This window comes from Lytechinus pictus, chromosome 2 (genome assembly GCF_037042905.1).
Source record: "Lytechinus pictus isolate F3 Inbred chromosome 2, Lp3.0, whole genome shotgun sequence".
NCBI classification, from domain to species: Eukaryota; Metazoa; Echinodermata; class Echinoidea; order Temnopleuroida; family Toxopneustidae; genus Lytechinus; species Lytechinus pictus.
The window spans coordinates 36,427,988-36,450,670 of NC_087246.1; the positions used below are offsets into that span (position 1 = coordinate 36,427,988).

Sequence of the window (22,683 nt, forward strand, 5' to 3'; positions counted from 1 at the left end):
GACTAAATATTTATGACACATCCAAACCTGTCATAGTTTCTTTCGTAATGACCTAATGGCATCACGTGGGTAGACTATGGCATGCAAAAGTTTCTCGAAATTTGACATTTTAATCTAACGTAATCTATCATAGAAGTCTGAAGTTGAAATTACATTGCACAACAAGTGGGATAGCTCATTCAATGTTTTTTTTTTAAAGATACAGACCACTCTTTTCCTTTTCTTTTGTCTTCAATTAATAATTTGGTGCCTTTCAAGTTTATCAATCATCAATGGGAAGATTGGTGAGTTTGGATTGTGAAGTTCTTTTCCACAAAATCTTGCTAAATTTGTTGTTTTGTTTCATAATAGTATGGAAGTATATGTGCAGTGATTTCACTCTAGAATCTGAATTTATTTATTTTTCTTTTAAAAAAGAGAACTCAAACAGGGCCTTCGTAATATGCATACAAATCTAAAAAATGCATTGAAAACTGATAACATATATTCAAGCTTAATTTCTACGTATCCTTCTTGATACTTGTAATTAATTGCATAGGCCTACAATGCTAAATACATATTTAACACTCAGCTGCTCATCCCTCCTTAAAAAATTGTAATCAAATGCCAAGGGTCTCTAAAAAATAAAAGCTACATATTATACATGTATAACAAATTGTTGAAACAATAAAATACTTAGGGAATTGGTGAAACAATCAAATACATCAGAAAATATTTTTGTACCATACAAAGTATAAAAGGATGATAATTTTCATATGTAAAAAAAGACCCTGTACATACTAACCCAGGGAGCTCCGGCCCGCACAGCGGGCCAGAGCCCAGGGGCTTACCGTGTATTTGACCATACTCACGGGACTAGGGTGATTTATGGTCTAAATATTTCTCCAAATGAATTGTGAAAACAGAAATTATGCACTTACCACGATTATATGGATGAAGGTCTAACGAGTGGCAGTTTCCTGACATCTGGGCACAAACTGGAACCTCAAAAAACGAAAAGTTCTCTCCTTTTCCCCCCGTCTCGATCGGCCATTTTTGTTATGAATTGTAACAAAATGGCCGATCGAGACTGGGGTAGAAGGAGAGAACTTTTCGTTTTTTTGAGGTTCCAGTTTGTGCCCAGATGTCAGGAAACTGCCACTCGTTAGACCTTCATCCATATAATCGTGGTAAGTGCATAATTTCTGTTTTCACAATTCATTTGGAGAAATATTTAGACCATAAATCACCCTAGTCCCGTGAGTATGGTAAAATACACGGTAAGCCCCTGGGCTTCCGCCCGCTGCGCAGGCGGGAGCTCCCTGGGTTATGTACATACATGTATTGTATACTAAAGTTGAAAAAAAGATTGTACCGGTAATTTATATCAGAAAAACAAAGAAATACATTAGAAATTACAAAAAAAATACTTCAAACAAATTCATTAAGAAAATTATCTACCACATGATGCTGCTGTTTTGATGCCAACTAAATTATATAAATTATCTATCATGATCACCTTCAATTGGCAAAAAAAGAGGCAAGTAATTGTTATTTGGCGTAATTTGCATAATTAATCAAAATTAATTAGAAGAAATTATTGTACATATTAAGAAAAAATTAAAAAGTGACATGATTACACATCAATTGAGCTTTCTTTCACCTTTCCATTGATACCAAAATTACTTCAAAGGGCTCAAAAACAAAGAAGTTAGAGCCTGTTGAAGACTTGGGTTCAAAATGGTCACAAAAATCGGTATGTATTCCATTGACTTTACATTAAGACAATGGCCACAAATTTGGATGAATATGCGCCACTTAAACTGAAATAACTTTAATTCCTTGATGAAAATTAGAGTTCTTGGTATCATTTGAAAGGTCTTTTTAAGAGCTTTCAAATGACACAAAATTTATTGATATGTGATGATTTTCATTTTTTTGTCACATACGGTACCTAGTAAATTATAAAATTTTACCATATTTATAATTTTCATATTTGGAATAGCGAGTGCGAATTTTTCTTGATTGTATTTCCTCTAATTGTCATTTTTAAAGCACTGAAATAAAGGTGTCCGGCAATAAGATACACTGCCATATACCCTCCGCTACACCTATGACCCACCCGTTCCGGTGGGTGTAACACTAACCCGGGCCAGGGGCAGGGAGCTCGTCCGTGTAATACTAGTCAAACATCAACCTCGTATTAGTGAGTGGTCAAACATATACTTTCCAAAATGCAAAATGGGGTACTGGTAGAACTAGTAGAAGAATGGGATCGCAATCTGGCAATGGCCAATGGCAATGCAATAGCACTCCAAATAAAAGGGGAAAATATAAATCATGCACTTAATTTTTTCCTCTTTTATTTGGAGTGCTATTCCGACCCCATTTTAGAGTGGTATATGTTTGACTGGTATTACATTAACCCAGGGAGCCCAGGGGCTTACCGTGTATTAGACAGGAATAACCGTCGTTTCTGGGGATTTATTCAACAATTTCTGACATTTTACTATAATCCCCATTTACCGACGGTAGTGTGTTAGTGCGAGCCTGCATGTGTAATCTGGCTCGACAATTCGGAGGGTGGGTTTTGTCCAGATTTTTCATTTCTTTTAGATTCTAAATGACATTATATTATCTTGAACGAAGGCCCACTATTTTCTTTAGACTCTAATCTTTCTATTGATACGATGTAAAATCTATAAAATATCGAAAATATAAGTTACCGATGAGTTATTCCCTGGGTTATTCCTTATTTTTTAATTTTCTGCCGGAGAGGAAAATATGGCAGCCGTCAACGAGTTGTGCTTTTATCAAGGCTTTCCGATTAAATTTTCGATATCTTGGCCAATCAATGCGAGCGACAAGTTCCGAAAGCACGCACATCTACATGTACAAGCGCAAAGCAGCGGCACAAATCGCGATATATAGCGACTGGTAAATACGTCTGTAAGGATGATGACGTCATCCAAGATGGCAACTTATGTTGACCAACGAAAGGATCGAAGATGACGATGTTTCGATCATCGTTTGAAAGGAATTAGCGGTAACTGCGGTCTAAGGTACGATATTTCTGAATTTTAAACATTTTTTCGTAAATATGGATGTGATTTCTTTTTCATGTGACATTTTATGTACATAAAAACGATCAGAAAATCGGGTTTCCGCTGTTAGATCTAACGTAACTGCTAAAATACGTTGTCTGTACGTACGGGCCTCCAAGCTCTTCAGTCTATGTATACTATTGGTGAGTGAGCCAACGCAGTTCAGCGGAACAACCAAAATACAGAGACTGAAGCTTTTGGTCTAACCGTGTATTTGACCATACTCACGGGACTAGGGTGATTTATGGTCTAAATATTTCTCCAAATGAATTGTGAAAACAGAAAGTATACAATTACCACGATTATATGGATGAAGGTCTAACGAGTGGCAGTTTCCTGACATCTGGGCACAGACTGGAACCACTCACACAACATGCGAGGTTAGTATACTAACCTCGCACAACGCATGTGATTTCATAGTGCATTTTGACGTTTTCATTCATCACACGAATGTGAGGGACTATGAAACGCCAAATCTTTCAATATTTTTCCACTATGTTAATCTTGATCGTATGATTTAGTTCATTTTTAAAATGAATTCGAAATTTTTGATAAAGGTGTTTTTATCGCTTACCTCCAAATCTCAACCAGGATACTTCGCTCGGTCCGTCCTTAGTCATCCTTCATACTGCGGTGGAAATTACGCAAAAAAAAATTGAAATGCGAATTTTTCCTATAGAACATTCTCGATTCAAGTCGTCGGCGCATAATAGGAAATTGTACCAAAAATCAACAGGTTGCATCTCATTCTCATGTATATACTTAAAGAGGGTCCTATTTGGTCAAAGTCGTGAGAATTGAAATATTGTATAATTCGAACAATAAAAGAGAAATAGTGAGTGACATTATTGACTCTCTCATTTAGATATCAATGAATTGTGCATGTAACTGTTTTGTGATAAATAAGCGAAACTTTAATATGTCATAACTTTCTTATTTTACATCCGATTTTGATGAAGTTTTCAGCGTTAGTCTTGTTTCATAATTCTCTATTTATTCAAACATTTTTTTTCTGGGGTGCACTTGACCTTTAAGAGATTTTCCAATGAAAATACTACATGGAACTTGGAAATACAAATCATAATTTGGTTGAACAAAATGTTTTCTGTTAACATATAAAACAGAAGAGGAACATTTCCTTCACGTATTTTTATATCCAAAATATGTTGCCTTAGTATGGAATAATCACAATGACATAAAATGAAAATGGGTAAAGTACCTTCCTAATGATCATTGAGATTTCACCTATGGAATCGTTGTTTATTAATTTTCAAAGCTTTAAATAGATGAAAATGTTCATTGAGAAAATATACATATATATATATATATATATGCTCCTCTTAAAATCTACGATTTTATTTTTACGGCATTTACTAAACCTTTTGTGATTATATATATATATATATATATGAACAAAATGATAATGTCCCGATTGTTTCGCATTACGTGTGTTAGATTGCGGGCGTTTGTGTGTGTGTGTGTGTAGGAAGCAAGATTTTTGTGTTAATGTTTGCACAAAAAAGGAGAGGGAAAGGGAAAGGAAAAGAGGAGGGGGAAAGGTAGAGGAGAGAGAGGGAAAAGGAGACCATAAAATAGAAAGAAAACAAAGGAAAGGAAGAGGGGAAAGAAGAGGGAAAGGGAGGGGAAAAGAAAAATGGAAAGAGCGAGAAAACAGTAGGGGAGGGAGAAAGGAAAGAAAAGAAGGGAAAGGAAAAGCGAGAAAGGGAATGGAGGGGGCGGGAAAGGGAAAGAGAGACAAGAAAAGACAGATCAAGGGAGGGGGAAAGGTAGAGGAGAGAGAGGGAAAAGGAGACCATAAAATAGAAAGAAATTAAACAAAGGAAAGGAAGAGGGGAAGGGAGAGGGAAAGAAAAAAATGGAAAGAGCGAGAAAAGAGTAGGGGAGGGAGAAAGGAAAGAAAAGAAGGGAAAGGAAAAGCTAAAAAGGGAAGGGAAAGGGAGAGAAGAAAAGAAGGGAGAACGAAAATGGGGAAAGGGAGAGAGAGAGAGAGAGAATGATGAAGGGGATAGGAAAATGTCAAGTTTGAAGATCTGAATATTAACACTAAAACAAAATTAGACTTCCATGTTTTATTTATAAAACTACCATCTTTTTCATGATTATAAAGGTTCAACGTCCCTGTACTAGGTCTAACTTCAACATAAATCTACTGGCGCTTTGCACTTGAATTCTGGATGTCATTCCTTTTTTAAAAGAGGTAATCTGTCGGACTTTTCAAATCCCAAATTTAAATCTTAAGCGCAAATGCCCTCGCATTATTTTTGATTTAGATACAGTCCTGTCATCAATATCAAAAATTATAAGTGCGAGCTTCGCGCTGGCATCATTTTTGTAAGTGACAGTTATGATGTTGTTCATATTTTAAAAATGCTTAGAATGTCCATTTGTTGAGGATTAAATGTCCAAAAGTTCAGCGCTCGCATAATTTGTAAGGTAAATAGGCCTACCCTTTTAATTGTTATACAACGTCCAGAATGCAGTTCGGAATATTGAAAATAACTGTTGGTCCCGCTATTTCTGCCCGTGCGACAAGCATTTATCATTTTGAATCATGAGATTCACCTTTAAAATATGATGAAAAAGTATCGTTAAGACTGAATTAAAAAAAAAAGAAGCTCACGTTTCACGCTCGCATTTTGATCCGTTAGCTTATGATAATAATGGTGCATGACTTCGTTAATATATTTTATCGGACATGTCCACCTTTTGGTGCTTCAAGAAAAATAAACACAACACACAAAATAATAATAGAAAACGAACAAGAATAGAATAGATAGTTACCTATCCCACTCATGAATTCTTATTTAACAGTCCCCAAAACGTCTTTTTTTTCGTGTTAGCTTATTTCATATACATATATATATATATACATATAGGTCTCCTCATCATGGTTATAAAAAGTGCTCAGAATGTTTTATTTTCAAGTCCTTGTATCATCAGAATTTTCAGCTCGGGCAGCTCTATCGCATTTTGATTACTATCCTGTTGATTTATTTATTTGAACAAAATATTTAAAATGTCCAGCTTTTAGAACAGATATCAAAAAAAGGTATTCACCTTTGATCATAGATGAGGAAGAAGAAAAAGGGGAAAAAAATAGGAAACAAACTAACGAATTAATGTGACACAATTTTTCTTCATTTCAAGGCGACTCTTTACATTTCATCATTGCTGATGGCACTACAATCGAAAATACCGCTTGACAGCAAAAAAAAAAAAAAAAAACAGAAAAAGGAAAATAATGCTGAGCGTCTAAAATGCAGCTAGCAGTACAAGCTGCAGATCGTAAACAAACGTCTTGTGAATAATATCGCGCGCCCTCTTTAGGCAAAAGTTGATACCCACGATCATACTGCGGCATCTACGTGAAGATCACGAGAAAATGCTTTTATTTTATTAAAAAACACACCAAAGAGAAGTCAAGAAACGATCCATATAGTTCGGTAAGTGTCATAGCACAATTAGAAACATTATTTAAAAAGGAATGGCATAGTTATTTTAGTAAAAAGTGTGTGAAAGATTTGCGTGCACCATGTGCATATGAATCCTTCGCACGCGAGATGCATTGATCCCATGAGTGACTGGAACCTCAAAAAACGAAAAGTTCTCTCCTTCTAGTTCTACCCCAGTCTCCATCGGCCAAATTTTGTTACGATTTTTAACAAAAATGGCCGATCGAGACGGGGGTAGGAGAGAACTTTTCGTTTTTCTGAGGTTCCAGTCTGTGCCCAGATGTCAGGAAACTGCCACTCGTTAGAATTAGACCTTCATCCATATAATCCATTCGTGGTGATTGTATACTTTCTGTTTTCACAATTCATTTGGAGAAATATTTAGACCATAAATCACCCTAGTCCCGTGAGTATGGTCAAATACACGGTAAGCCCCTGGGCGGGCGGGAGCTCCCTGGCTGCTAACCCAGAGAGCTCCCGCCCGCGCAGCGGGCGGGAGCCCAGAAGCTTACCGTGTATTTGACCATATTCACCGGACTAGGGTGATTTATGGTCTAAATATTTCTCCAAATGAATTGTGAAAACAGAAAGTATACAATTACCACGATAATATAGATGAAGGTCTAACGAGTGGCAGTTTCCTGACATCTGGGCACAGACTGGAACCTCAAAAAAACGAAAAGTTCTCTCCTCTACCCCAGTCTCGATCGGCCATTTTGTTACGATTTTAAACAACAAGTGGAATGCCTCTGGCCGTCTCACCTGCATCACGCGATTCAATATAGCAGCAGTGCTGATTTTGAAAACTACTATAACTTGCACAAGATGTTCAGTGATGCTGGGTTACTCTTATTTCCACGTTTTATGAACTAGACCAATACACTTATAGAGATATGATGGCAATTCAACAAATACCCCCAACGTGGCCAAAGTTCTTTGACCTTACATGACCTTTGACCTTGATCATGTGACCTGAAACTCGCACAGGATGTTCAGTGATACTTGATTACTATTATGTCCAAGTTTTATGAACTAGACCAACACACTTTCAAATTTATGGCTGTAATTCAACAAATACCCCAATTTGGCCAAAGTTCATTGACCCTAAATGACCTTTGACCTTGATCATGTGACCTGAAACTTGCACAGGATGTTCAGTAATACTTGTTTACTATTATGTCCAAGTTTCATGAATCAGATCCATAAACTTTCAAAGTTATGATGGTAATTCAACAGATACCCCCAATTCGGCCAAAGTTCATTGACCCTAAATGACCTTTGACCTTGGTCATGTGATGTGAAACTCATGCAGGATGTTCAGTGATACTTGATTAACCTTATGTATAAGTTTCATGAACTAGGTCCATATATTTTCTAAGTTATGATGACATTTCAAAAACTTAACCTTAGGTTAAGATTTTGATGTTGATTCCCCCAACATGGTCTAAGTTCATTGACCCTAAATGACCTTTGACCTTGGTCATGTGACATGAAACTCAGGCAGGATGTTCAGTAATACTTGATTAACCTTATGGCCAAGTTTCATGAACTAGGTCCATATACTTTCTAAGTTATGCTGTCATTTCAAAAACTTAACCTCAGGTTAAGATTTGGTGTTGACGCCGCCGCCGCCGTCGCCGTCGGAAAAGCGGCGCCTATAGTCTCACTCTGCTATGCAGGTGAGACAAAAATGGCCGATCGAAACGGGGGTAGAAGGAGAGAACTTTTCGTTTTTTTGAGGTTCCAGTCTGTGCCCAGATGTCAGGAAACTGCCACTCGTTAGACCTTCATCCATATATAATCGTGGTAATTGTATACTTTCTGTTTTCACAATTCATTTGGAGAAATATTTAGACCATAAATCACCCTAGTCCGGTGAATATGGTCAAATACACGGTAAGCTTCTGGGCTCCCGCCCGCTGCGCGGGCGGAAGCTCTCTGGGTTACCTGGCCGCCTGGGTTAGTATTACATGGACGAGTCTTGGGCTCCAGCTCGCGAAGCTAAACGGGCCGGAGCTCCCTGGGTGAGTGTGATGTATGAACTGAAGACTAACGACGCAGCTTCAGGTGCAGCCTTGTACGCATGCGCGACAGAGAGCAAGATGGCGTAACATTAAATGGCAGACACTACTCTACATCGCTGTGCTATTATCTCATTATTATGTATCCCTTTAAGAACCACAACACGAGAACATAACAATTTGGCGACGAGGATGCAGGGATAAACATGAGAGTATAGATTGGACTTGATTTCCAGTAAGTGACATTGCATTGCGGATAGCTTTTGGAAATTAGCCGCGGATATTGTCATTGATACACTGCAGTGCAAGCAAACATAGTGTGATCGGTCAATCGCAGCCTAGCCGTAATTTGGATGACGGATGAATGTGGCTTGTTGAAATGAACGCTTTGCAGAAGCCTCACACCGCTCATGCCAGCCTATATTGAGACCGAGTTATGTAGTGTCTACAGCCCATATGTAGCATAGGCATAACGTTGACAATTGCTGTAAATTATGCCTAGCCCTACTTGTTAACTACTACATTTGACTATTGACATAGCAAATTGGAGCCAACTTCAAGCCCGAAGTCTCCAAAGCAGCCCAGCCCAGCAGCAAGCAACAGAGCCCAAGGACCAAGCCGATCGAGGACCCAGCCGAGACCTCTTTTGCCAGGTTCAGCCCAGACGGTGTTGCATTCATTAGTCAAGTCCAGCCAAGCAAGTTTTGAGTCTGCAAGCCAGGACAAAGTTGTCGTGCCAAGAAGACTCAATACAAATTCAAGCCAAGCTGCATAATTAATGAATGAAACAGAAACAAAACATCAAAGACTTTAAAGACTTTTTGATGGACTTATTATGAATAATAATAAACACAGCATTTATTTATTATGAACTGAAGCTTAATCTAAGACTAAAGGTAAGATTAAGACAAATTAGTCCAGGTCCAAAAAATACATTATGGTTGTATTTGCAACGTGTTGGACTAAACTAAAGAATTAGTCGAAACATAGATCTGGTCTAATGTAACAAAGTACCGTACATGCCCTGGTGAGTTGTTACACTGGTTCAATTAGGTAGTATTTAGATTTAGGTCATTAAAATAGCAATTATAGATCTAGGTCTAGAACCAACAGGACCAAGTCCAAGACTGAATTGAGATCTGATGCTACAGTAAATAACTATAAACTTAAGCTGAGTTTATGCCGTAGTCATATAGCAAGTTGGTCCAGTCAACTGGTCTAAGACTATGCAAGTAGGACCAGGCCTATGAAATTTAGGACCAACAAGAAGGTCCAGGTTTAAAAAAACAGGACTAGGTCTAATCAGTTGTAGGACTATAACTTAGGCCCAAAGTGTTGATCGATTATAGTCTAAGACTTAGCAATTAGGACCAGGACCCAGTGCCTATATTTGCTATGCAATTGAATAACTGCAGCCCCACGACACGGGAGTAGTCCCACATATACCAGTTGTGTGTAGTGTTATAGTATTGTCAATCGTTGGACTATCTATGTTGTTCTAGCTCATTTGTTTCAAGTATACATTAATGCTTTGTAGGCATTATGTACTAAGCAAATAAGCTTTGCTTACGCGCAATAGCAAGATCAAAATTATATTTTATGATCAATAAGTCTAGATATACATAGTGTTACAGCTACCTATTGTGTAGTCACAATCAAGTTAACAGCTGAATTTTGTACAACATATGAAACAAAATTATGGCAAGCCAACATATAGGTAGTGTGCCCAAACTGAGTGATGGGTACAATTTTGACAAATGGCTTGAACTCCTAGAAGCATGGTTTGATGCTAACAATATACAGGAAGATGGGAAAAGAAGGGCAATATTTCTGACCAATCTTGGTAGCAAGAGCTATCACATTCTCAGAGCTCTCTTGCAGCCGAGTAAACCAATAGATCAAACATACACAGTATGCAAAACTACGCTTACGTCACACTTCGTACCAAAGCCTACCGAAATTGTTCAGCGCTATAGGTTTTACACTTGTGTGCAAAAGCAAGATGAGTCCATACCGCAATTTGTAGCAAATTTGCGCCAATTAAGCGAAGGCTGTAATTTCAAAGAATTAGATAACATGATTAGGGACCGCTTAGTAGTGGGTTGCCGGGATATCGCAATTCAACGCAAGCTGTTAAGTGAGTCATCCCTAACCTTACAACATGCACTTCAGACCGCCACAGCTATGGAGGTAGCAGACAGAGATGTTGAAAAGCTCAAGGTATTGAGTAAAGGGACCGAGTCACCTACAGTTCAGAAGATGGAGGGCAGAAGCCAGCGTAAACCATTTATGTCCTCATCGCGTAAAAATACACATCAAAGACAGAAGCAGGAAGTGCAGGAAAAGCCAAGCCAAAAGAAACAGGAAAAACCTGCCTCAAGATGTTGGAGATGTGGTTCAGGTGATCATGGCCAGTCAGCATGTAGATTTAAGGATGAGAAATGCTATCAGTGTTCTCAAGTGGGTCACACCCGCAGCCAGTGTGAGAAGATCAAGCAATACAGATCTAGAAAGAAATATGCAAACCACTTGAATGGTGAGGAAGGTGCAGAACTGATAGAAAACATGCCTAGTGGAGAACTCAGACACCTTAGGGGTGGAATGGTAAACAAGATGGCAAAGTACAGTGAACCGTTCCAGACTAGCCTAAGCCTAAATGGGATCCAAGTTAACTTAGAAATAGACACAGGAAGCCCCTGGACGATGATGTCGCAGCAGGATTTTCATAAACTGGGACATCGAGCTGATGTGAAGCAAGCAAATGTTTCCTTGAAAACATACACAGAGTCATCAGTACCAATCATTGGTGAGGCAATGGTAGAAGTCAAGTTTGATGCCAGCCAACCACCAAAGAAGTTGACACTTCTTGTAGTTGAGAAAGGTGTTGCGTTACTGGGCCGAGACTGGATGCAAGCCGCACCAGAAGGAATCTACAGATTCCTACAGAATCGCCTCAACCTTCAAACACATGTTTCCAACAATCCAGAAACCGTGCATAAGATACAAGCTACCTTACAAGACATGTTAGTGAAGCACAAGCAAGTGTTTGACTGTTCAAAAGTTGGTAAACTTGAAGGCTACCAGGCAAAGGTGCATCCTCAAGATGATGGAGATAAAGCCAGGTTCTACAAAGCTGCACCAGTCCCATATGCAATGCGCCAGAAAATTGACGAAGCCATTGATGAGCTACAGGACCAAGGCGTGATTGAGCCGGTGAAGTTTGCTGATTACGCATGTCCTATCGTAGTGGTGAAGAAACCAAATGGTAAAGTCCGCATCTGTGGCAACTATAAGTTGACAGCAAATAAAGTTCTAAGGGTGGAACGGTACCCAATTCCTTCGCTCCAGGATATGCTCCAGGACTTAGGTGGAGGTCAACAGTTCAGCAAGCTTGACCTTTCACATGCATACCACCAGATAGAACTTGATGAACAAGCAAGGAAGTACACCACAGTAAATACACACAGAGGACTTTTTCAGTACACTAGGTTACCCTTTGGTATAGCCACAGCCCCTGCGCTCTTCCAAAGAGCAATGGAGTCACTCTTAGCTGACATACCAATGTGTCGCCCGTACCTAGATGATATTATAGTTAGCGGGAAGACAGATGAAGAACACATTGCCAACTTGCAAGCTGTACTGCATTGCCTAGAGAGTAATGGACTTCGACTGAAAAGGGAAAAGTGTGAGTTCATGATGGACTCGGTGGAGTTCCTTGGCCACAAGCTGGATCAACATGGAGTTAGCCCACTCCCAGACAAGATAGAAGCCATAAAGAAGACTCCAAGACCACAGAACCAGAGTCAACTACAGGCATACCTAGGACTTCTTGGCTACTATCGGAAGTTTATACCAAATTTGACCAAAGAGATCGCCCCACTAATAACACTGTTGAAGGCAGAGTATGCTTCAGTGCCAAAGAAGCAGGGAGACCGGAACAAAGCAGATCCAAACCTGAAGTGGGGAAGAGACCAAGAAAGAGCCTTCCAGAAGTCAAAGGAACTGGTTCAGAGTGACACAGTGTTGACACACTATGACCCCAGTAAGCCTTTGTTGTTGCAATGTGATGCAAGCCCCTATGGTCTAGGTGTAGTCCTCAGCCATGTAGGAACAGACGGTCTAGAGCAGCCCATTTCTTTTGCATCACGCACGCTCACCAGAAGTGAAGCAAATTACGCCCAATATGAAAAAGAAGGACTCTCTGTCATTTTCGGTGTAAAGAAATTTCACAAGTACCTGTACGGAAGACGATTTACAATCGTCACAGACCACAAGCCGCTGTTAGGCATATTCGGTGACACCAAACCTGCAAGCCCCATGGCCTCTGCAAGGTTAGCCAGGTGGCACATGATCCTCTCAGCCTACGAATATGACATCATATACAAGGAAGGTAAACAGCACCAGAATGCAGACGCCCTATCACGCCTACCCTTGGCAGATGATCAAACAGTGTGGTCGCATCAGAGTCTTGCAGAGCTGAATGAGCAGCCTCCAGTTCAAATCAATATGCTGGATATTGACACAAGGCCAGTTGAAGCCGATGAAGTCAGAAGAATCACCAAAAGGGATCCTGTTCTCGCAAGAGTAACAGCCTATGTGATGAATGGATGGCCAAACCCCAAGAGCGTTCCACCAGAGCTCAAAGCCTTTGCGCAGAAGAAGGAGGAACTCTCGATTGAGGATGACATCATATTATGGGGGCATAGAGTGGTCATTCCAGACAACAAGCAGATGAGACAAAGAATCCTTGATGAACTTCATGGGACTCATCCAGGCATAGTCAAGATGAAAGCACTTGCACGATCCTTTGTATGGTGGCCAGGCATCGACAAAATGTTGGAAGAGAAGGTGAAGACCTGTACAACTTGTCAGGAGCACCAGCGAAGCCCACCACCTGCCCCTATCCACCCATGGGAGTTCCCAGAACGTCCCTGGAGTAGGATCCACATCGATTACGCCTACATCGATAACCAGAACGTGCTGATTGTTGTTGACGCATACACCAAGTGGATTGAAGCTATTAGAGTAGCACACGCCACTGCAGCTGCTACAGTCACTGCCATGCGACGCCTGTTTGCAACGTATGGTATTCCAGAAACAGTCGTAAGTGACAACGGCACCCAGTTTGTCTCTGAAGACTTTTCGAACTTCCTGTTCAACAACAATGTAGAACATGTGCAAACAGCCCCAAAACACCCTTCCAGCAATGGCCTTGCGGAAAGGGCTGTGCAAACCTTGAAAAGTGGAGTTAAGAAAACCAGTGGAACATCATTGGAGATGCGCATCCAAGTATTCCTAATGACCTATCGGATAACTCCACAAGGAACTACCATGAAAACACCAAGTGAACTAATGTTCAAAAGGAGGATCAGAAGTAGAATGGATCGTGTCCGTCCGAACCTGCACAAGTCGGTTCAGAAGCAGCAATCTGCAATGAAACAGGCGGCAGACAAGCGCTCAAAGATGAGACAGTTCAAGTTGAATGATACTGTTCTGGTGAAGAACTTTGCAGCCGGACCAACTTGGCTCAGAGGAATAGTAACCGAAAAACTCAATGAAGTCATGTACGTGATAGAGTTACAGGATGGTAGAGAGGTACGTCGCCATGTGGATCACATTAGACTTTACACTATATCGCATGGAAATGATCATGACAAGGAAGAAATGCCTGATCAGAACACCAATCTACAACCAGAGATTCTGATTCAACAGACGCAGTATCCAAGCCAGACAACAGAAAATCCCAATATGGCACCTAGTACTAGCGAATCCTTAATTTCAAACACTGAACAGAGTATCGCTGATACTACAGCCATGTCACAGCAGGTCCAAACAGAGTCACTAAGTGATTCTGATGGAGCTGTCATGCCAAATTCTAAGGTCATGTCAGAAAGACGAATGTCCAACCGGAAGTCAAAGACACCCTCAAAGTTAAGAGATTTCATTGTATATCATTAAAGGAAAAAAGCTGTTAACATGATTGTAAATAGTTGTTGGATATACAGTTAGGAGAAACACTTAAAGCCATGTTAGAAGGCATTCTAGTTGGTATTGATACTAATTTGTAAAGAAAAGGAGAGAGGTATGTTATAAATTGGTAATTCAATTTGATAGTTGAATGATTAAAACAAAAACAAAAATAGAGGGTGGAGAGAAGAATGAAGTTCTATAGGTAGAGAGAAAAAGTGTTACCTTTAAATTTGATATGGAGGAAAATAATGACAAGTGTTGTAATCTTGAAAGTTTGTTTATTGGAGAAATATGAAAAGCACATAACTCGCATTGTATATAGTAAACTAGTCTGAGATTTAGATTTTAGCCGTTATATGAGTCGTGAAAATTGTATTTGGAGTCATTCACGAGACATTATTCATTGATGCAAACACATTTATGCAAACTTATTGATAAGGTTTAGTATATGATACAGTCTTAAGGAGTACATTATTATTATATCCTGATTCATGTGATAAGAGTCACACAGTTTATGCTAGTGAACAATTAACAGATAACCCAATGAAGTAAAATGCCACCTGTAGCTATTTCTTTATAAAGTGAGATTTAGGATGAAGTATATTCAAAGAGGTTAGTTTGAAAAAGCCATGTATGTTTAATTGATTATGGTTAATGGTTGAGTAAGCAAAGTATTATGGCGAAGTTTGGCCTAGCATGCCTAGTTTAGTATTACTGTTATCTGGTTACAAGTTATACAGTGTTACTTGTTGTATCTATTGTTATACATGGGTAGTGAATGTATTACATTAGCCAGTTGAAATGAAGCAGGATATGCTCCCAATTAAAAGGGGAGGAATGTGATGTATGAACTGAAGACTAACGACGCAGCTTCATGTGCAGCCTTGTACGCATGCGCGACAGAGAGCAAGATGGCGTAACATTAAATGGCAGACACTACTCTACATCGCTGTGCTATTATCTCATTATTATGTATCCCTTTAAGAACCACAACACGAGAACATAACAGTGAGGGTACCGTACGCTGCCCAATTCTCGCTCACCCTTACAAGCGCGATGCGCACGCTGCTTATTATGATTTTCATTTTAAATTCGTCCCAAATTCCTTATTGTTTAGTATATACTCGCATAATTAAGCACCCAAGAGGAGACCATTACATGAAAAAACAAAGTGTGGAAAAATAAAATCAATCCCTTAATAAATCATCGTGAAATACTGCTTTAAATGTAAAGTAACCCGATAACTGTTTGAACTTCGATCAACTGTACCGCAACTGCACCAAATTACGTTTTTTTTTAAATCACTTTAAAAACTCCTAAAAACAGTGAAAAATGTTATATTCTTATATGATGAATGAAAATGTGAGAGTCGTAGGTGCGGGAGGTCCTGATATGCCGTCATGACAAATTTTTCTAGAATGAATATTTGTTGTGTGAATGAATTAGCGAGGGCATACCTTGAGATAGCAGCCTGCCCTAACTCCGCTCACCCTGATTGTGTATGATAATCATTGTAAGAGTATAGGGCCTAAACGGAATTGTCATAATTTTTCAAGTAGATTTTTCTTTAGAATCTGATTTTTTGTGTCATTTCCTCTATTTTGATGGTGCTGAACATGAATCCGCTTGTTGCCAGTTTCATAAATGCCTCCTTCCGCCGTTGCCATGGCAACTGATTATGTTTAAAAAAAATAACATATTGAGCCTATATATATGGCACATTACCCTGTCAATTTAAATGGTCCAATCTATCATTCTTAAGCCTTCCAAATTCAATTTCTAGATATAGGCCTATCAAGTCATCAAAGTATTTGCAAAAGATCCATTGCCATGGTAACGGCTTATCTTTCCCACAGAAAAATACGATTGTCTTGATGATTGCCTGCAGAGACATGCAGGGCGCCGCTTTTTCCGACGGCGCGCCGTCGTAAACATTGAAATCTTAAAACAGGATAAGTTTGTGAAATGTAATCATAAGTTTGAAATATGCCTACAGGTTTTTATAGCTATCATGAAACTTAGAAATAAGGGAGTCAGTGAAAATCCTATAGTGAGTTTCAGGTCATGCCATGGTCAAAGGTAATTTAAGGTCAATGAACTTTGGCCAATGACGTTGGGGGCATTTATTGAATTGCCATCATAAATCAACATTATGGTGGGAAAAGATGAATGGTGGAAAATGACAATGAAAATGTCAAAATCTATATAGGTTTGACCAATTCATTTGAATTAAATATCGAAAACAACAGAGTGTTCTGCATGGATATAAGTTCATTTGAATGCATGGTAATGGTATGTTGCCATGGTAACGCCTGATTTCTCTACTAATTCAACTCGTGAATTTAATATGAGATGAAAATTAAGTGTAAACAATGTAGGAATGTCTGAATTTATTTCAGGTCATAAATCATAATTTTTTGCTTGTCAAATTTTCCAGCCCCTTGCCACCCCCCTACTTTTTGGGAGAGATTTCCGCCCCTGATTCAGAGAAAAAACAAGACATTTTAAGCACTTTTGTAATGATGTTTTATGTTACAAACCGAGAATGACTTGAAAACAAGACATGAATAATGAAACAAACGGGCAATGCGGGTGCGAAGCGCAGGCTGAATAGTTATTTTGTTCTAAATGAAGAGTACAGGTATTTGTCGGTCCCCCAACACTCATTTTCGTCTTGTCTTCTTCCTTTTATTTTCCTTCCTCTTAATCTTTTTTTTTTCATTTCATTATTTTCCTATTCCGGCCTTGATTGATACCTCTTCTCCTATGATTTCTTCTCTATCTCCCCCTCTCTCTCCCTTTAGCTGAGGGTTACGGCAAATAAAAGCCCCTCGGTCGTCAACGATTTATCATGGAGCAGGCAGATAAGCTGACGTTTACAGAAATGTTGAAAGATGATCAAAAGAGTTTGTCACTGTTCACCAGAAATATTTCAAGATTTAATTGTAATCATTGTCCCGGCCCAAAGTGTTTGGTAAAAAGTTTTACAAAAATTATCTTGCTCTATAACGAATTGTAGGGTCATCAATGCTAAAAAATGAGACTTCGATGTTTATCACTAAATACCGACGTACAAACAACTTGGAGATATAGGGATAGTTTTTTTTTTGTTCTGGGGTGAAGCCCCTCCCCCGGTTCCGCGGCCCCTGGCAATGTCTTCTAGGCTATTATCGATCGTAATACTGTTTTTTTATGTGGCGTATTCATATTTTGATGATTACCAATATTATTTACTCAGAGTATGAAATTTAGGGATAATTTAATTGGAATGATGGAAATAGATGTTTAATTAGGCCTATATGTGATAACTTATGAGCCTAAATGATACATATATTTTATGTTAAGCCCATACGCATTATCTGCATGCCTATCTGATTCATATCTATAAATCTAAATAAAATAAAGAATTTAAATGAATAAATAAGAAAAAATCTCCCACTAATGGGCCTATATAGGCCTTTTGAACTCGGTCAGTAGTTGATTTGAATAGATGAAACTTTGTCATGTTTCTGGAGATTTCCTTTTTTTAATTGTGTTTTGTTTGAAAACGGAACAGGATTTAAATTGACCAATTTATTTTGAACAAATAGAATTTTCTTGAGTGCCTTTTTCCCTCTCCTATTATTGACGGGAGTTCGAATATGAACTTAAGCCAGCGAGGTGATTAAATATTTATTGTTGTTTTTCAAGATGAGCTTTTTTTTAAATGAAAGTCAATATAAGGGAATCCCCCCAAAACTATTATCGGAGTTCAAGGTTTATGCACATCAACATTTCACATTTTCAAAAATCAACAATTCAATACAAACAATAATATCATACAATAGGCCTACAAGTTTTCATAGATAAGCAAAAATAAACATCGTAAAAATATGAAATGTATACATAATATAACAATAGAAAAAAGTACTAGAATGTATTCTTGTAATTGGTTCTAAAATTATGACAAAGAAAGAAAATGAGAGATGTGGATATGAGGGAGCTAAAAGTAAAAGCAAAGCTTGTTGGTTGAAGGCTCCAAAGAATTATGCAGTGAGAGTCCCATAAAATATCAATACGACAAGAAAAAGTAAAGAGTAAACAAAAAAGTGGGATACACGAATACATACTTAAAAAAATAATGAGTCAAGATAGTGTAAACGCAACAAATTTGAATTAGAACCTGAAGGAGAATGCAAATAAATATTTCTAATAAAAAAAAAAAATAATGGAAATCAATGGTCAATGGCATCAGGGGGCGATGAGCGGAAGGGACGACAAGGGGGGGGGGGCACTCAAGTTGGATGAGTGGCGAAAATGATTACTTTGAATGGCGAATGTGCTAAAAGAGTTTTATAGCGTTTTATTTATAAGAATGTAAATTCATCAATATTGATATTTTAAGTTGATTAAGTTAACTTAACTATATCAAGCATGTTATTCTATTATATATTGTTCTTTAAACATTTTTGTTCATGCTGACTCTTTTATCCGCTTCCGATTTTATGTAAGCACCCTTATTATAGCACTGGTTAGGGTCATGGTCTTTATTGACAACAGTAATTTATTTGACCCAGTGGGTGCTCAATCTATATTAATGTTGTATTACATTAATTGTTCCAATTTCATATATGGTAGGGGGTCCTAAAGCTGCGCGGGTCCTAAAGCTACGCACCACTCATCGCGCATGTAGTTTTTATGGCAAATGCGCACTCTGTGTGTGGAACTGTGACTGCAGAGTGACAAACGATTCCTATTCAATTTTTTCTACAGAGGCTGCAGTAAATCTCTAAATGCAGAGAAAACCAATAACTGTTTCGGAATTTTGGAGTTATATTCGCTTAAATTTCATTTTATCCTATGATAATATGAATATATTTTAGAAATTGAGGCACAGGAAATACTATTTTTTTGCATGATAAATCGAGTGCGTAGCTTTAGGACCCCTTCTACATCGGGTGGCGAAATCAAGAGGTGTTCGGAAAACACGGCGGGATTTTCGTATTAGTGAGTTTTGCGATATTTTCTTCTTGGTTAATGATCTTTAGAATGTTTGCCACAAATTAGTGAAAGATATTTGTTGAAGTATTAAAATTGGGATAGTTTTTATTGTTTGAAAACAAAGTGCGTAGCTTTAGGTCCCCCCATCATACTTTTCATTTCCAAAATAAATGAATAAATAAATAAATAATAATATATACTCATAAAATTCATGAATGGATTAGAATCATATTCATATTATTAGACAATTGAAATCATTTAAAGTTTGTCGGGAAAGGTTTTTTGAAAATATTTTATAAAAAATACGGAATAAAGTTTGGAGGATAAAAAAAAACGATTATAGGCGTAGATCAGTAACAAAAAGTTTGAGGCCCTAAAAATAATTGCACTTGGCGAAAGAAACATTTTATACAGTGTATACAATGAGTACTATAAAACTTGTAAACAATACATTTAATCACAACAAAATTACACACTTTCTCACTCAGAAGTGCAAGAAAAAAGGGTAGAAAAAAAGAGTTAGACAGTATCAGGCCTTATAAACTACATGTATGAATGCGCGCGCTAAGTGAGCGGAGCTAGGGCAGTGGTGAGCGGCGAATGGGACAGGCGCAAGGGGTGCCGAAAACGGCGAATTACACAGCGGTGCTTTGAAGACATATAATTATTATCCTATGAAACAATTTTCCAGTATTTTTTCTTTCAGTTGACATATAGAAGTAAGGGTATCATAGCTAATTAAATGAAACATAAAGGAAAATACGTAAACTGAGCGACGATTGGGCAGCGTACGGTACCCGGTAGGTGTACCGTACTCTAAGTACCGTACCGGTAGTTGAGTGTGGAGAGTGTCACTATACGAGAACCATCGCCTGAGTAGGGCCAGGGCTACGGTAGGCTACTCTTTAGAATTCTAGACTCTAACGTTAATTGTTACGATTCGGTTATGAATACCAAGAGGACAAATGATAGATCAATGCGAGGTTCGAATTCAGTTAAAAAGATTGTAACATACCATTCAATTCTGACATGACTGTGCACTCTCGCGATGATTGCGTAAGGCCGAAACACAGTAAAGGATGGACCGGCCGTCGGGCGGACCCGGCCCCGGCGCGGCCGGCCGGCTGGCGAAACTAAACTCCAGTCAAACTAACAACGTAACCATCGCTACCAGTCCCACGAACGGAAACGCGCAGGCGGCGGCGGCTTCATCCGTGGTCGCTACCGCTAAACTGAGATCACATTCAATGCAACTTTTGAGTTTTTAAACTATATGACCATGAATTATTATACCATATAACAAAATAAATAAGTTTGGACATGATCGTTAGCACACTCACGTACAATAGAAAATGAAACATATATTGATATAAACATGTAAAATTGCAAAATATATAAGTTGATATGTGACTTTAATTTTCACAAAAAAATAAGTGATACCTAAAATTCTTTTCTTTAATCAGGGGCACAAGAAGGGAAGCTGGCCGGGGAGATAGAAGGTGACCAACAAAACACCAATGGGGGAGGAGGAAAGAAGAAGAAAAATAAGAGGATGCAGTAAGAAGATACTATGCCTCCTAGCTGTCTAACATATTTTTTGCTGCGTTAGAATTCCACATTCATGGGCCTATATATATTCATCAAAGTAGGTATATATAGCTTTCTGAGGGCTAAAGGCAGAGGATCGCGAAACATAGATGAAAAGGAAAGTTAAGGTAGTAAGTCTGCAGCATAGCCGATGGGGCAGTTTAACCAGACATTTGCATAGAAGAATACAATAGAGTTAGAGGGTGAAGCGGCCGCCCCATCCTGACCATTAAAGGAGGGAGAAAAGTAAAGAAAAATAAGGGGATGGGTATAGTTGTCTGCATAGGGCAGGGGGGAGATTGCCCCCATGAAAATATGGGGGGGGGGGGCAAACATATCAATTTGCCCTAGCTCCTCCACCCATTTTGCCAACTTATAATTGAAAATGTTTTTTTTAAGAGAGCATTGGACTATAAAACCATTAAAGGTCAAGTCCACCTCAGAAAAATGTTGATTTGTATCAATAGAGAAAAATCAGACAAGCACAATGCTGAAAATTTCATCAAAATCGGATGTAAAATAAGAAAGTTATGACATTTTAAAGTTTCGCTTATTTTTAACAAAATAGTTATATGAACGAGCCAGTTACATCCAAATGAGAAAGTCGATGATGTCACTCACTCACTATTTCTTTTGTTTTTTATTGTTTTAATTATACAATATTTCAATTTTTACGAATTTGATGATTAGGACCTCCTTGCCTGAAGCACAAAATGTTAAAAGAATGGAATTCCATGTGTTCAGGAATAAAACTTCATTTCACATGACAATGACGAGAAAATCAAAATATTTCATATTTCATATAATAAAATACAAAAGAAATAGTGAGTGAGTGATGTCATCAGTTCCCTCATTTGCATACGACCAAGATGTGCATATAACTGTTTTGTGAAATGAAGCAAAACTTTAAAATGTCATAACTTTCTTATTTTACATCCGATTTTGATGAAATTTTCAGTGTTATGCTTGTTGATTTTTTCTCTTTTTATTCAAATCAATTTTTTGTTGGGGTGGACTTGTCCTTTAATTAACCTTGGCATAACAATACTATTGAACAGACAGAATATTCAATTCTTTTGCATGCTTTGCACTCAAGATTCTGTATTATAATTTGGCGCGAAAATTGTTGTCGTTTGTTTTCACTTTTGCCCCCCCCCCCCCTCCTTCCCATCCAAAATATGAATTGACATCCCTGGTTGGCGAATAACACAAACTCAAGGTAACTGTATAAAAATAAACATTTTGCTTGCAGTGCCCGCTCATATCCTGCGAGTAGCATTAAGTGGTGTTTAAATGTCTCCTTTTCAGGTCTCAAAAAATAAAAGACTCACTGTACTCGCACTTCTTACTCATAATATTTCTTAAAGGGGAATCCAGCCTTGGCCATAAAATGTTGTATTGGGAAGGAGAAAAATAAACTAAACAGATTGGTGAAAGTTTGAAAGAAATCGGACAAGCAATAAGAAAGTTACAGCTGCTTTAAATTTGAGATCACTATTACTATGCAGATTTCAAATTGGCAACTGGGTAAGTATATCATGACAAGGGGCAAGGACAACTTTCCCATAG

General features: G+C 38.3%; 1 protein-coding gene across 2 annotated transcripts in view; it reads right to left on the minus strand.

The window, feature by feature from the left end:
- Window positions 1-22,683, minus strand: part of LOC129254311 (regulator of microtubule dynamics protein 1-like) — a 54,871-nt gene that overhangs the window by 15,071 nt on the left and 17,117 nt on the right. Inside the window, exon 1 of one of the 2 annotated variants that reach the window (XM_064115659.1) lies at window positions 3,658-3,718. The exons of the other annotated variant lie outside the window; for it this stretch is intronic. Within the exon in view, the coding sequence (XP_063971729.1) occupies window positions 3,658-3,703 (46 nt within the window). The 5' untranslated portion in view covers window positions 3,704-3,718. Of the gene's footprint in view, window positions 1-3,657; window positions 3,719-22,683 lie in introns of those variants that run through there. 2 annotated transcript variants of the gene reach the window in all.